Here is a 13,679-nt window from a genome sequence, read left to right as displayed (position 1 = left end):
GGGGCTTTCTCCCTGGTGTGAGTGAGGTGTGTGGGATCCAGGCTCTGGGCTGACAGCCTTAGCCCCAGGCAGGGCTGTGCTCCCGTCTCATTGTCCCCACACAAGGCCCATGTCCTCCTCTCAGAGCAGGCCTGGCCTGACCTAGGGAGTGGGGTGCATGCAGGGACTCAGGCTTTCAGAGAGGACAGCGTTCTCACACCCCTGCTGTTTACAGGGGATCCTGAGGCTGGATCGGTGGTGGCACCGCCCAGAGCCAGTGCTGGAATCCCGGCCTTGGCAGAGCTAGTGGCCCCAGGAAAGGCACGCTACTCACAGCAGTGACACTCGCCGTGCCCCACTTAACCCCAGATCATTCTTAGCTGCACCTTGCAGCGACCCTGTCCTCCGTGTGCAGTGCACCCACTTTCATGCTGGGACAGCCTGGTGCTCCTGTGGGGGGCGGGCGGGCTGACTGATAGCACCTGTGCTGTCATGGAAAGTTAAATGGCCCATTCCCTGAGCCAGGTAGGCCCCCGGAGCTGGTGGAGCCCCTTCCCTGGAAGCTCCTCGTGTCAGGGACTTCGGCCTGTGAAAACCCCGCCTTGTGCACAGCTGGACGCCTTGGGACGTCACAGGAGCCCGGGCTTCTTGTCCAGCACCTTTCCCTCCCCCCAGGGCGCCTGAGGCCCCCCCTCCTGGCCCTCGAGTCCCCCTTCCTACCTCTTGGGGCTCCTGTGTACGAGGTCTTGGGGTAGGGGGCTGGAGGTGGACACAGGGGGCCCCACGTCTGTGTGAGCGGGTCTGGCTGACTGGGACGCTGGGCGGCGCTCCTCACGCCCTGCCACCTGTGTGTTGCAGAAGAAGATGGACAGCCGCGAGTACCCAGATGCGCAGGGCTTCGCCGCCGACATCCGGCTAATGTTTTCCAACTGTTACAAGTACAACCCGCCGGACCACGAGGTGGTGGCCATGGCCAGGAAGCTGCAGGTAACCCCAGGTGCTGGCGGGGGCGGGGGCGGGGGATCAGCAGCTCAGGGCCGGCTCCTAGGAAAGACATGGGCGTCTCAGAGGTCGCCCAGCCAGGGCGCCCACGTGGAGCCTGACCCACAGCCCGTCTCTTCTGATGACGGCCCCTCTTGCTTCTGGGGACGTGGTGGTGAGCAGGCCTCTGCTTCCCAGGAGCTGCAGGCTCAGGTGGGGCTGGGCAGCGAGCAGGCTGGACGCAGGGAACACGGCCCGGGGGCTGGCGCACGTTCCAGCCGACGGAGAGGGAGGAAGAGACGGCCGGTGTCCACTCTCCTGCAGCCTTACTGACCGAGAGTTCTGGGGGGTCCCTGCCCGGCACGGGGCTGGGGTACTGTGTCCTGAGCCCATCAGGGAGGCCGGTGGCCTGTGGGCAGAGACGGGAGGTGTGAGTTCCGCCCGGCCGCCCGGGGGGACTCGGCGCTCACGCACACCAGCCTCTCACACGATGTGTGCGGTGCGCGCGATTTCCCGCCAGGCTGGTCGCTTCTGTGCGGGTTAGCGCCCAGGGTCTGTTCCCTTTTCCCTTCACGGTGGATCCTGGGGGCTGCTGTTTTTGTAGGTAACGGGACCAATGTTTTAAATGCTGTGTAATCAGAAGACCTTCTTTTTGGAGGAAAGAATAAAAATTGTAGCTCTCTCTCTTCTTTTAGTAGTTCTTTATACAGGACCCAGAACGTTTGTTCTCTAAGGCATTCCTAGTCCCTTGCTCAGAACTCCTTTGAAAACCCCGTGAAGGGGCTCGTGGTGTCCCCCACCATCGCCAGCTGCAGACGCGGGACGAGGGAGGAGCCTGCTCTCAGGCTGCCAGGTCCGGCTGTTTCTCCCTTGCCCTCACGTATGGGCCCGGCCCTCACCTTTCCCCGACTGTGGTGCTGCCTGCCGCCCCCTCTGTGTACTGGCTGCCATGGGAGACATGGCAGAGTGGTCCTGGAGGTCCCAGCATGCCTAGAGGAAGCCTTCAGGACCCATGGTTTTACACCGAGACCATGCCACTGTGTCGAAGCCAAAAGGTTGTGTGGAACCCACTCTGTCATTGCTCAATTACATGGCGCTGGCAGCCCCCGAGCAGAGCCCAAGCCAGTGGCTCTGGTTCGGTTCTTCCCAAAGCTAGACGGCCTGAGAGGCTTAGACTCTTAACCACCATGACTGTTTAGTGATCACATAGTTCGTGTATAAGCCGAGCTCCGGGGTTAGAGCCCAACATGGAAGCAGCTGCTGTAAACGCCCCTCGAGGCCGTTTGCCGAGGGCCGTCCAGATTGTAGCTCTGTGTCAGTGTGTCTCTGAGGACACCTTCACCCCGGGAGGAGAGTGTGGGGACCAGAACCCAGAGTGGGCTTGTTAGCGGGGTCACAGCTTAGGCTTGTAAACCGGAGTGGATTCAGGCGTATGGATTTGGCAAAGTGGAGTCGCCCCTCATGGCCGTTGTCCCGTCTGACAAACCGGGGCTGCCAGGGAGGGGACTGTCACTGACAGTGTTCCCGAGGGCCGTGTAGCAGCTGCAAGGGGCTTTCCAAAGCCAGTTTTGATAGAACAAGACTTGTGTCCTTTTGAGCCAACTTTTGGACCCAGCTCGGACTGAGACATGGTGCAACGGTATTGTCACAAGGTGAAGAAATGGAGAAATGAAAACTAGCTCCCAGATCCCATGGCTGGGGGACCCGTAAAGGGTCAGAACTCAAAGGAAGGCACTGCAGCTGTTTGGCATTAGGTGGCGGCCTGGCACTGGCTGGCGGAAAGGATACCCAGATCTGCACAAAGCTTGTGGTTCTGAGGGGAGCTTGTGGGCCACTTCCCAGAGGACTGCCTCGGTGGCTGTTGGCCCTGCGTCCCCTGCTTCTGCATTCAGTACCTGGAGAGGGAGGGGGAACAGGCTGGCCCCAGTGTCCCCGCAGGACCCTACCTATTCTGCGCGGCCGCGGCTGTAGCTCCGAGGACATCTCAGGGACGCCGGGGGCCCACTCCCAGGGGCCTCCCTGGTGGTGTCGGGACCTCAGGCGGCCCCTGTCCTCCCACAGGACGTGTTTGAAATGCGGTTTGCCAAGATGCCAGATGAGCCGGCCGAGGCGCCCGCACTGCCCGCCCCCACAGCCCCGGTGGTGAGCAAGGGCACCGAGAGCAGCCGCAGCAGCCAGGAGAGCTCCTCGGAGTCGGGCAGCTCGGACTCGGAGGAGGAGCGGGCCACCAGGCTGGCGGAGCTGCAAGAGCAGGTGAGCCCTGCTCACGTCCCCTCCGCAGGCAGCAGCAGCCCTGCCCTGCAGGCTCGCTGGGAGGGGACCCAGGGAAGGTGTCGGCTCCAAGGGTCCGCTTGGTGGTGCCTGCGGGCCTGGGGCCATGCGACGTTGCCGGAACCTTGCTGGACCCTGAGTGCCTCCGTTGCCCCAGAAAGCTCTGGGAGGGGGGTGGTGGCAGAAGCCATGTGGTGTGGCCCCAGCCGCCTGCTGAGGCTCCTGCGGGAACGAGGCTGTCTTGCTCTGGCCTGTGACCACCCCCCAACCCCCACTCCGCTTCGCTCTCCTCGTTTGCAAAGAGGGACTAATGTTCCCTCCTCTTTGAGTTGTTTTGACAGTGAACTGAAAAATGTACATTTTTTCCCAAGTGTCTGGCAGCCAGCAGGTGCTTCATTTCTGGGGCCTCCAGCAGGGAGGAGAGAAAGCAGAAATGGCCTTGCGGTCACCAGAGTGGGGCAGGCGTTTGACTTTGATCTGATCCCCATTAGAGACGACATTGCAGGGAAGACGGCCCTGAGGTGCCACTGCAGCCAGGGTCCCTCCCATGCCATCACCGTGGCCCAGCCACATGGGAAGGCGGTGCCTGTCTCAGCCCCTCCTCCTGCCAGAGGCTGGAGACCATTGGTTTTCTCACCTGCCTGGTGCAGCTCATGGCTGCCCTTCGTGCCCCATGGGGGAGGTGGGAGGGCGCTGCTGACACCGGAGTGTGCGGAGTGCTGAGCACACTGCCAGGCACATGTCAGCACTGGGTCGCCGGCAGCTGCTGCCACTGGGTCGTGCCAATCCCATGGACCTGCTGCGTCCTGTCCAAAGAGCTGTTTGAACGTCTCCTTCGTGCAGGCGGTTAAGCCTCTCTCTAGTCTTCCTCACCTGAAAGTGAAAACGAATAAGAAAAACGTTAGCGACCATTTGTTGAGTCCTTACTGTGGCGCCTGCCCCAGGCTGATCACGTTGCCCTCCGAGCCACCTGTGAGCCTTGTCCACAATGCACCTGAGGAAACCGAGGCCCAGCAGCTGGACAGCGGCCACAGGCTAGTGGAGGCAGAGCGTGTCCTCCTAGTGGACGCGGCTCCTGGACCTGCCTGTCTGGCTCCCCGAGGCGGGGTGCGGCCCAGTGCTCCCGCCTCACGTCCCTGCACGGGTGACGCAGCTCCAAGGGCACCCCGGCCCCCCCACCCCCGCCTGTGGCCCCCTTGGCCCAGCCCTGGGGGTCCCGCTCAGCCGCCTGCTCTCTTCCAGCTGAAGGCCGTGCACGAGCAGCTGGCCGCCCTGTCTCAGGCCCCAGTGAACAAGCCAAAGAGGAAGAAAGAGAAGAAGGAGAAGGAGAAGAAGAAGAAGGACAAGGACAAGGACAAGGAGAGGCACAAGGCCAAGGCCGAGGAGGAGAAGCGGGCCAAGGTGGCCCCGCCCGCCAAGCAGGCCCCGCAGAAGAAGGCCCCCACCAAGAAGGCCAACAGCACGACCGTGGCCAGCAGGTGCGCCCAGCCCGCCCGGCGCCGTGGGTGCCCGTGTGGTGGGAGGGGTGCTGGACGTGGGGATGGCTGCGTGGCCGCAAGTCCTGGTGACTCGGAGACTGGGCTGTGACATGGAAAGCAGGCTGGGGGGCCGGGGGGGCCTTTCCTGTTCGCCTTGTGGGGAGACGAGACTGGGGAGATGGCGGGCTCCAGAGGGCGCCGCTCAGCTGTCCACAGGGCTGGGCCCCATCGAGGCTTTGGAGTGGTCACGCTGCCTGGCGGAGACCTCAGCAGATGGAGGCTTTGGGAACGTTTTCCTGACCTGGGCCCAAGAGTTTAATTTGGGGACTTTGGGTTTGGTGACCTGGGCTCTTGGCATTCCACTCACGGCTCGCCTGGTAGGCACAGGGTCGCTGTGGCACAGATTCAGCTCTGTGGTTCATCCACTGTGGCCAGGCTGCCCTGGGCAATGCCTGCCGCGCACGAGCAGGAACGACAGTGGGAGGTGAGGATGGTGGGGAGGGCAGGGCGCTCGGGGCCAGGGAGCTTCCCCTGGCAGGCTGGGTGGAGGGAAGGCTTCCCGGAGGGGGCGGTGGCAGCCGCACAGGGGTAAGCCGGGCAGCAGAGGGTGGGAGCTGGGTTATTAGGACAAGTTGGCACTGCTGAGGAACAGAGGCCAGGTTGAGAAGTGGGTTGAGGCTGGCGTTTTGGAGATTACCATGGTTCTTAGGCAGGCAAGGCCGGGGTGGCCGTGGAGGGGGCGGCCAGTTGCTTTGAGATCTGTCTGGGAGGCAGAAGGGACAGGCCTTGGTGCCTGGGAGTGGGAGGAGGGGGCCTGCGGAACCACGGGTTCGGGCTTCGGCAGCTGGGGGGCAGTGGTGCCGTGGCATGGGGCGATGGGAAGGGTCAGGGGTCTCCTCCCTCCGGGAAGAGTCAGGTTTTGGGGTACTGTCTCTGTCTGGTTTCAGTGTCATTATCACTCTGGCCTCAAAAAATGAGTTGGGAAGTGTTCCTCCTGGTCGATCTTCTGGGTAGATCTGTACAGTTGGTACTCTCGAATGTTTGGGGGAATTCACCCCTGAAATGATCTGGGCCTAGAGTTTTCACTGTTGGAAGATTTTTAATCACGCATTCAATTCTTTTAATAGCTACAGGACGAGTCAGTCAGGTTATCAGTTTCTTTTTGAGTGAGTTTCGGGGATTGTGCCTTTCAAGATGTGGCTCCTAAGTTGTGGAGTTGACAGGTAGAAAGACCTTGCAGTGTTCCCTTATCCTCTGTCGTCTGTAGGGCCTGTAGTGATGTGTCCTTTATTTCATTTCTGATATTGATCATTTGTGTCTTTTTCTTGGTGAAGCTGGAGAGAGATTGATGGTTTTATTGGCCATCCCAAGATCCAACATTTGATTTCATTACTTTTCTCGTTTCCATTTTTTCCCTTTTGGTCTTGTTTTTACTATTTCCTTTGGCTTGCTTTGGACTAAATTTGCTCTCTTTTTTCTAGCTGCTTAAAGTAGAAGCTTAGAGGGTTGATTCGAGACCTTTCTCAACACAAGTGTTTAATGCTCTACATTTCCATCTAAATGCTGCCTTTAACCGTACCCCAGAAATTTGATATGTTGTGATTTCATTTAGTTCAAAATGTCTTTTAATTTTTTTTCAGATTTCCTCTTTGACCATGGGTTCTTTAGAAAGGTGTTGTCTAATTTCCAGATATTTGGGGATTTTTCTAGATATTTTCATTTATTGATTCCTACCTTAATTCCATTAGGGTCAGAGATGAACACTAAAATTTAAGGTGTGTTTTATGGCCCAGAATATGGTCTGTCTTGGTGAATGTTCCATTGTGCTTGGAAAGAAAGTGTATTCCTCTGCTGTTGGGTGGGGTAACACAAAAATTAACTGCAGACAGATAAAAACATGTCAGGTTGATTTGGTTGATAATGTTGGACTCTTCCCTATTCTTGATGATGTATTTGTTTTATTAATTACCAAGAGAAAATTAATTGAATTCTCCAACTATAAGTGTGGATTTTTCTGTTTTCCCTGTAGTTCTCTTGGCATTGGCTTCATATAGCTTGAAGCTTGGTTTTTAGACGCACATACATTTAGGGCCGTGATGTCTTGGTCAGTTGACCCTGCTATCCTTTTGCAGTGTCCGTCTTTGTCCTGATAATATTCCTTTTTCTGAAGTCTACTTTGTCTGAAATTAATGTAGCTACTGCAGCTTTCCTTTGATTACTGTTTGCACAGTAGATTTTTTCCTCCATCTTTTTACTTCTAACCTACCTCTCATTATATTTAAAGTGGGATTTGTGTAGACAGCCTATAAGTTGGTTCTTGTCTCTTATTCAACCTGATCATCTCTTTTTTTTAATTGGTGTGTTTAGGCCGTTTTATATTTAATGTAATTGATACAGCTGGGTATTGGTTTACCAGTTGGTTCTGTTCTGTCTGTCCCCTCTGTATTTTATTCCTGTGTCCTCTCACCTGCCTTCTTTTGGATTATTTGAAACGGAGATGTTTTTGACCTGTTGACTTTGAGGTGCCTGTGGGGCATTGAGGGGAGCCGGCTGCGGCTTCCTGGCTAAGGCCCGGAAACCCCCACTGGAGCAGCCTCTGCTCTGACCTCTGGAGGAGGGTCTTCCACGTCCCTGGAGACACACAGGCAGTCGGCCTGGCTTCTCTGCCTGGGGCACCACTTTGGGCCTGCCCTTTGGTAAGAGAGCCTGGTCCTGGAGAGGAAGGGAACCAGACAGAATGGGGAGGTGCAGGGGACAAGGGGACAGGGGCTCCTCAGGTCTGGGGGTCCCAGGGGATATGGGAATAGGGACTCCACGATGGGTGGCGGGGCGAGGGGACAGGGACTGCCTGGGCCGACGTCAGGGGCTCCTCGCCATGACTCGCATTGCCTTGTGCCGCAGACAGCCGAAGAAGGGTGGGAAGCAGGCGTCAGCCTCCTACGACTCGGAGGAGGAGGAGGAGGGGCTGCCCATGAGCTACGACGAGAAGCGCCAGCTGAGCCTGGACATCAACCGGCTGCCTGGGGAGAAGCTGGGCCGCGTGGTGCACATCATCCAGTCCCGCGAGCCCTCGCTCAGGGACTCCAACCCCGACGAGATCGAGATTGACTTTGAGACTCTGAAACCCACCACGTTGCGGGAACTAGAGAGATACGTCAAGTCTTGTTTACAGAAAAAACAGAGGAAGCCGTTCTGTAAGTTGGGGGTAGAGCGCAGCCCTCGCAGCCCCCCTGCTCTCTGCCTCCCCCTCCTCGTCCTCCAGTCCCAGGGCGCAGAGCCGGGCAGCCCTCGCGCTCCCCGTCCTTTGCCCATCTGCTTGGCGGCGGCACAGGGCTCGGCTGAGACCCGGCCGCTGCCCCACCCCAGCAGGCGAGCAGGCAGGACCCCTGGGCCTTTCCCGGACCCCCACTTGCTCAAGTGCCAGTTAAGGTCCTCGCCACAAGCGGCCTGGGCTGCAGGTGCCTTCTGAGCGTCCCCTGCCAGGGTACACCCATTCCCCGTTGACTGGGGTCGAGGGTCCAGAGGCGTCCTAGGATGGGTGCCCGCACTGGCCCCGGGTCACTCTGGGAGTCGATGACATCACCGAATGGGAACCAGGACCCGGGGGTGAGAGGAAGGGCAGGTCGGAGGCGCCCCGAGGTGTCAGGAGAACAGGACAGAGGCCAAGGGCCCCCCAGGGCGCCTGAGCCTGCGTGTGGCCCCCTGGGGTACTTGGTCCTCACTCGCTCTGAGGGGGCGGCCACCTCCTCCGTCACGGCACATTTGATCCTCAGTAAGTCACCGTGGCCTCAGGTGGTGGCGCAGGCATCCCAGGCGGTAGACCAGGTCTGCTGCTGGCCGAGGGTTTGCCAGGCTGTGGCCAGGGAACACCATGCGTCAGAGGGTCAGGGCTTCAAGTCGCCACCACTCTGCCCTTCACAGGGGGGTGTCACCAAGCCACGTGTCCTGCCTGGAGTGGGAGTGGTCTGTCCCACCGCAGGGAGTTGGTGAGTTAAAGACAAGGCTGCGTAGGATGAGGGTGCAGGACACGCCGCTGGGGGCTGTGAACACCCAGGAGCCGGTGGCCGAGGGCGGCCGCCTGTCCCTCCTGTGCTGCCCGTCTCAGCTCCCGGTTCCTCCACAGCAACAAGCGGGAAGAAGCAGGCGGCCAAGTCGAAGGAGGAATTAGCTCAGGAAAAGAAGAAGGAGCTGGAGAAGCGGCTGCAGGACGTCAGCGGGCAGCTGAGCAGCAACAAGAAGCCTGCCAAGAAAGGTACCCGTCGGGGCCGGGCCGCTCCCGGGCGCGGGGCCCGCGGCCCGCACCGCAGCTCTGTCCCGAGCGGGCAGGGTCGAGGCGGGGCGCGGCTGGCAGGCCCAGGCTGGCATGTGTGGCGCCCCCACTTAGTGAGCCACGTTTCCTTAGATGAGGTTCCTGAGCTCCTCAGGTTCCGATTTGCTTCTCTGTGAACTGGAGACACAGCCCTGGCCCTGCGGGGAGGCCGGTGAAAGGCGTCACATTTCAGAACCCCGGGGGGAGGGAGGCTCTCTGGAAGGGCCCAGCTGTGGTGTTTGGGGGCTGGACCCCAGGGCTTGGGGGACGCCAGTCTGGCCTCCAGTCCCCGAGCCAGCTCTCTGGCTGTCCCCAGGCAGTGTCAGCAGTTCCCAGCATGTTAACGATATCACAGGCGGAGGAGGCTCCCGGCTCCTGGCTCCCAGCTCCTAGGGCCTGTGCTCTGTGGATGCCAGGGTCTTACTTTAGCTGAGCAGGTGTTTAGTTCATTGCCTCCTTTCTCGGGAACCTGCATGAAAGGGCAAATACCTTTTTCTGGGCCCAGGGACGGTGGGGCCCAGGCAATGGCGGCCAGAGCTGGGGTCCCATCTGGACGACCATGTGGCAGCTGGTGCTGCAGCCCTGCCAGGCCCTGCTTGCCCGGTGCTGAGACGGGGATTGGGGCCCTGCCCACTCCCACCGAAGGCTGGGTGGGTTCCCTGGGAAGGGCAGAGTAGGTGGCTCTTTGTTACCGCCTGGCGCCACGTGACTCTGGGTACCTTCATATGGTCAGCTCCTACCCACTTCCCATGTGTTCCTCTTAGTAGATTCATTTTTTACCCTGTCTCTAGCATATTTAGATGGTTTTGTTGACCTGTGAGCTGTTTGTACTCTCAACGCTTCTGACACCAAATGTGTGGGTTTTCATGCCAGTTCTCCAATCTCCGACCCCAGCTGGGTGTCCAGCAATTCGGTTCAGTGCTGGTCTCAGAGATTAAGGGCTCAGCCCCACAAGACTGACCCCACGTGACTTCCAGGTGCAAGTCCTGGGCCTCCTGCACCCCTGACCGACCGGCTGTACATTGGGGGTCCCCGCGACCCCCTCCTCAGGTTCAGTAGTCTGCTACGCCTCGCAGAACTCAGGAAAGCGTGGCGTTACCTTTAAGGTTGCTTATAAAGGATACAACTCAGGAGCAGCCCGAGGGGAGAGGTGCACAGGCCAGGTGTGGGGTGTGGTGCGCCCGCACCCGCGCCCTCTCCGGCGGCCACCCTCCCAGCACCTCCGTGTGTTCCCCAGCCCAGAAGTCCTGTGAACCGAGAGTTTTCTAGAGCTCCATGTCCGGTGCCCCCCTGTCCTTGGACATGGGGTGGAGACTGAGAGTTCCCACCGCCTAATCGCTCTGTTGTCCTGGTGACCGGCCCCAGTGTGTGGCTAATTGGGGGCCCCAGCCCAAGTCACTCGTCACCACAAACTCAGGTGGGCGCCAAAGCGGCTCCTTATAAATCACAAACGACATGCTTACCACTCAGGAAATTCCAAGGGTTTTAGGAGCTCTGTGCCAGGAGCCAGGACAGACCAGATAACGCCTCTTACAATACCAAAGCCTCACGAACATGTTCATTCAGTTCAGTAATTACTGAGCGACTGGGTCAGGAAGTGGGTGGGTCATGGCATGCGATGAAGTGGTGTGAAGCCGGTGTGGGCGCTGGAAAAGCTGAGCCGACGCAGGCGTCGCTGAGGGTGCGCGTGGGGGGTGCGTGGGGCTGAGCGCCGCTCTCCTGTTCGTCTCCTTCAGACAAAGCGGGCTCGGCGCCCTCGGGAGGGCCTTCCCGGCTCAGCAGCAGCAGCTCGTCCGAGTCGGGGAGCACCAGCTCCAGTGGATCCAGCTCCGACAGCAGCGACTCGGAATAGCCTCGCACTTGCCCGAACAGAAGCCCTCCGGTGGCCACCGCACATGCCGACCTCTGCACTGTTCCCTCCTATGGTTAATATACGACTTCTGTTCTACGATGTGCAGGTTTCTTTCATCCAGTGTTACGGTGTCTTCCCGTTTTTGCTTTACTAGGTCACAGGCCTTTTTTGTGTGTACACTAGACTTTATGGGGACGTATGAGTTCGCATAAAGTCTTTTCTTCATAACCGAATGCAGTCGCTTGGAGATGACAACTTCAGATGCTAACCTGGTAACCGTAGAAAAACACGTGAGACGTGGTCCGAAGGTTCCTGCGAAACCCCTTGCGTGTGCCCGACCTGCTCTGTAGCTCCAGAGGAATGTTTTCAAAGGAAATGTCTCTAAGATGGTACTGTATTTGGAAGCTGTTGGCTTTGCAAATAGGTGTCGTCTTTGTCACTTGGGCCCTGAGTTCTGACCGTCATGTCTGAGGGCCAGCCTGTCTCTGCAGGGTCTGAGGATGGACGCGCTTGCTGTGAGAACCAGCGCTGGACTGAGCGAGCGGGGCCATCGGAGCCCCAGGCAGAGCTTTCGCGGGTTGGGTGGTGGGCAGGCGAGGGTGGGCGTGCGTGGAAGGGAGAAGTTGAGTTTTTCTGATCTTTGTGACGTCAGGAGCCCCGGGAGGGAACGCAGTGGCGGCATGTGCCGCGTGCAGGTTTCCGTACACTGAAACTTTTACCTCAAGTTAAAAAAAAAAAAAAAAAAAAAGATAAAAAAAACACAAAAGGAGACTTTTTTGTAAGGTTCAGCAATTTTCTACGAAAGTCCAGCCCAATGTGTGTCCCCAACTCGTTAGCGTAGCCACACGCTCTGGAACCATTTTCCCAAGTTCATGTATATATGAATACTTTATTTATTAACATCATTGGTCGTTTTTTTTTTAAAAAAAAGAAAACAAAACTGCAAAAGACATGCATAAAAAAAAAAATAGCAGAGATGCAGGCCTTTTCAGTGGTTTGGAGGAGAGCCCAGGTCCTGCGGGGACGATGGGCCTGCCCCTCCAGGTGCTAGCTCCCGTCACCGTCACTGTCACCGGCGCTCGGTCATGTCTGTGTGCGCCCGCCCTTCTGGGTTTCTTGGGGTTTTTGTTTTTGTTCTTTTGTGTGTGTGTATGAAGTTTGGAGACTTACAGGTATAGACAACTTCCAGCTGCAGCACATCCCAATTTTTTATTTTGTTTGTTTAGTTCTTTTGTATTCTCTTGTGGTCTCTTTGGGACTGTTTTAAAAGAAATCAATTTAGGGAACCCCAGTTATATAATATAAGCTTTGTAATCTGAGAGGAAAAAATGTATAGTAAATCTAAGTCTTGATTTTTAACTTTCTATTGTAAAAAAAATAATAATAATATACAGAATTTAACGGAAAGTTATGTTTTGGTTTTGTTTTTTCCAGAGGCTGCCATATGGCCTTTGAGTGCAGGGATGTCCCCACACTGCCTGCCTAGGTTCTGAGCATTGTGGCCTTGGCCAAGAATGCAAGGGTCGGTCCCCCCAGCCCCCGACGGGGCGCCTCCTCACCTCCCGGCCCCCAGGGGACGGGCTGCAGGCCTGCTGCCCCTCGGTCCTCCAGCCGGCAGCAGTGGCCTGGCTAGGCCCTTCCTGAGCTGTCGCCTCTCTCCAGGGGTGGAAGAGGCTCTGGCCCCAGGAGGGTCCCCTCCCCGAAGACTACACAGGGCCCCCTGCACAAGCGTTTTCCATTTAGCACAGAAATGACTGAAACATTGTCCCAGACATCCCTGTGACAACGTCATTGGGCTGGGTGCTAGAGGCAGAGCCGTGAGGGACGTGCCTCTGTCTGATGGGGAGTTGTCTCTGCCACACTCCAGGATGGAGAGAGGGGCTAGTCAGCAATGTCCTTATAGGTAGCGAGTTTTAAACATCAGAAAATGCATTCAGAGTAGTCCACCAACCCTTAAGGCTGTGGATGACGCCCTTGATGGATATAGAACTCTGAGGAGGAAGGGGAAGGCGGAGTACCATTTTTCTTACGCTGGTGATTCTGACACTTGCTGAGTTTTGAGCCAGTTTGTTAAACTTTTAATTAAGTTTTGTTTATAATAAAAGTATAAATGGATTTTAAACTTGCCATTTTTTAAAGTTCCCCTTGTTTTTCAAAGGTGTTTTTTAACTAGGTCTTTAATGGAATATTTAAACTATGACTTTAAGGAATCAGTACACGACTCGTCGACAGGTCTGAAAGCCAAGTGCACACCTAGGTAACGGGCAGACCCCGCAGGGGTGCCTGGAGGTGTGGGGCTCCCGCGGAGTGCCCCCCGCTGTGGAGAGAGCAAAGCGTCCCCTGTGAGCTGATCAGCGGGGCCAACATCTGGCCCTAGCGTTTAGTGGGAGCATTTCAGAGCGTTTCGTTGTCCACTGGTTCTGTGCAGGACGGTGACTTCTGAACCACCTCTGCTCCTTTCTCTGGAGCCGCCGGCTTCCGCAGCTCACCGAGGGCTGTCGTCATTCTGAGCAGTGTGGTTCACTGGTGCTGCAGCTTCTAAGGCTTTCTGTCCACACTTCCAAACTGATTTCTCTGCAGTTTGGGGGCACCTCCTACACCCCTCAGCTCACCTGTGGGTGTTTGTCATTCCCATTTCTCTGTACTGGGGAGACGACAGTCGGACAAGCAGAGGGCTCCAGTGCCGAGAACTGGAGGGTAGCTTTTTCCATGCTTGTTTCAAGAGGAAAGCAGTGGCGTGTTAATGGGTTGGCCACGTGTAGGAGAGGGCTTTGAAAACACTCTGCGTGACCGTGACCGTGCAGGCCGA

General features: G+C 57.3%; 1 protein-coding gene across 4 annotated transcripts in view; it reads left to right on the top strand.

The window, feature by feature from the left end:
• The window catches only part of BRD3 (bromodomain containing 3), a 32,893-nt gene extending 20,282 nt beyond the window's left edge, over nucleotides 1-12,611 (top strand). For all 4 annotated transcript variants that reach the window (XM_019639665.1, XM_019639673.1, XM_019639647.1 and 1 more), the window contains exons 7-12: nucleotides 838-966; nucleotides 3,022-3,213; nucleotides 4,474-4,709; nucleotides 7,611-7,903; nucleotides 8,833-8,961; nucleotides 10,755-12,611. In XM_019639665.1, the coding sequence (XP_019495210.1) occupies nucleotides 838-966; nucleotides 3,022-3,213; nucleotides 4,474-4,709; nucleotides 7,611-7,903; nucleotides 8,833-8,961; nucleotides 10,755-10,870 (1,095 nt within the window). In that variant the 3' untranslated portion in view covers nucleotides 10,871-12,611. The remainder of the gene's footprint in view (nucleotides 1-837; nucleotides 967-3,021; nucleotides 3,214-4,473; nucleotides 4,710-7,610; nucleotides 7,904-8,832; nucleotides 8,962-10,754) is intronic.
• The last annotated feature ends 1,068 nt before the right edge of the window (nucleotides 12,612-13,679 follow it).

Source organism: Hipposideros armiger, unplaced genomic scaffold (genome assembly GCF_001890085.2).
Source record: "Hipposideros armiger isolate ML-2016 unplaced genomic scaffold, ASM189008v1 scaffold_3, whole genome shotgun sequence".
NCBI lineage: Eukaryota > Metazoa > Chordata > Mammalia > Chiroptera > Hipposideridae > Hipposideros > Hipposideros armiger.
Note: the sequence above shows the minus strand (reverse complement) of the source record. Positions and strands in the feature narration are given on the sequence as shown.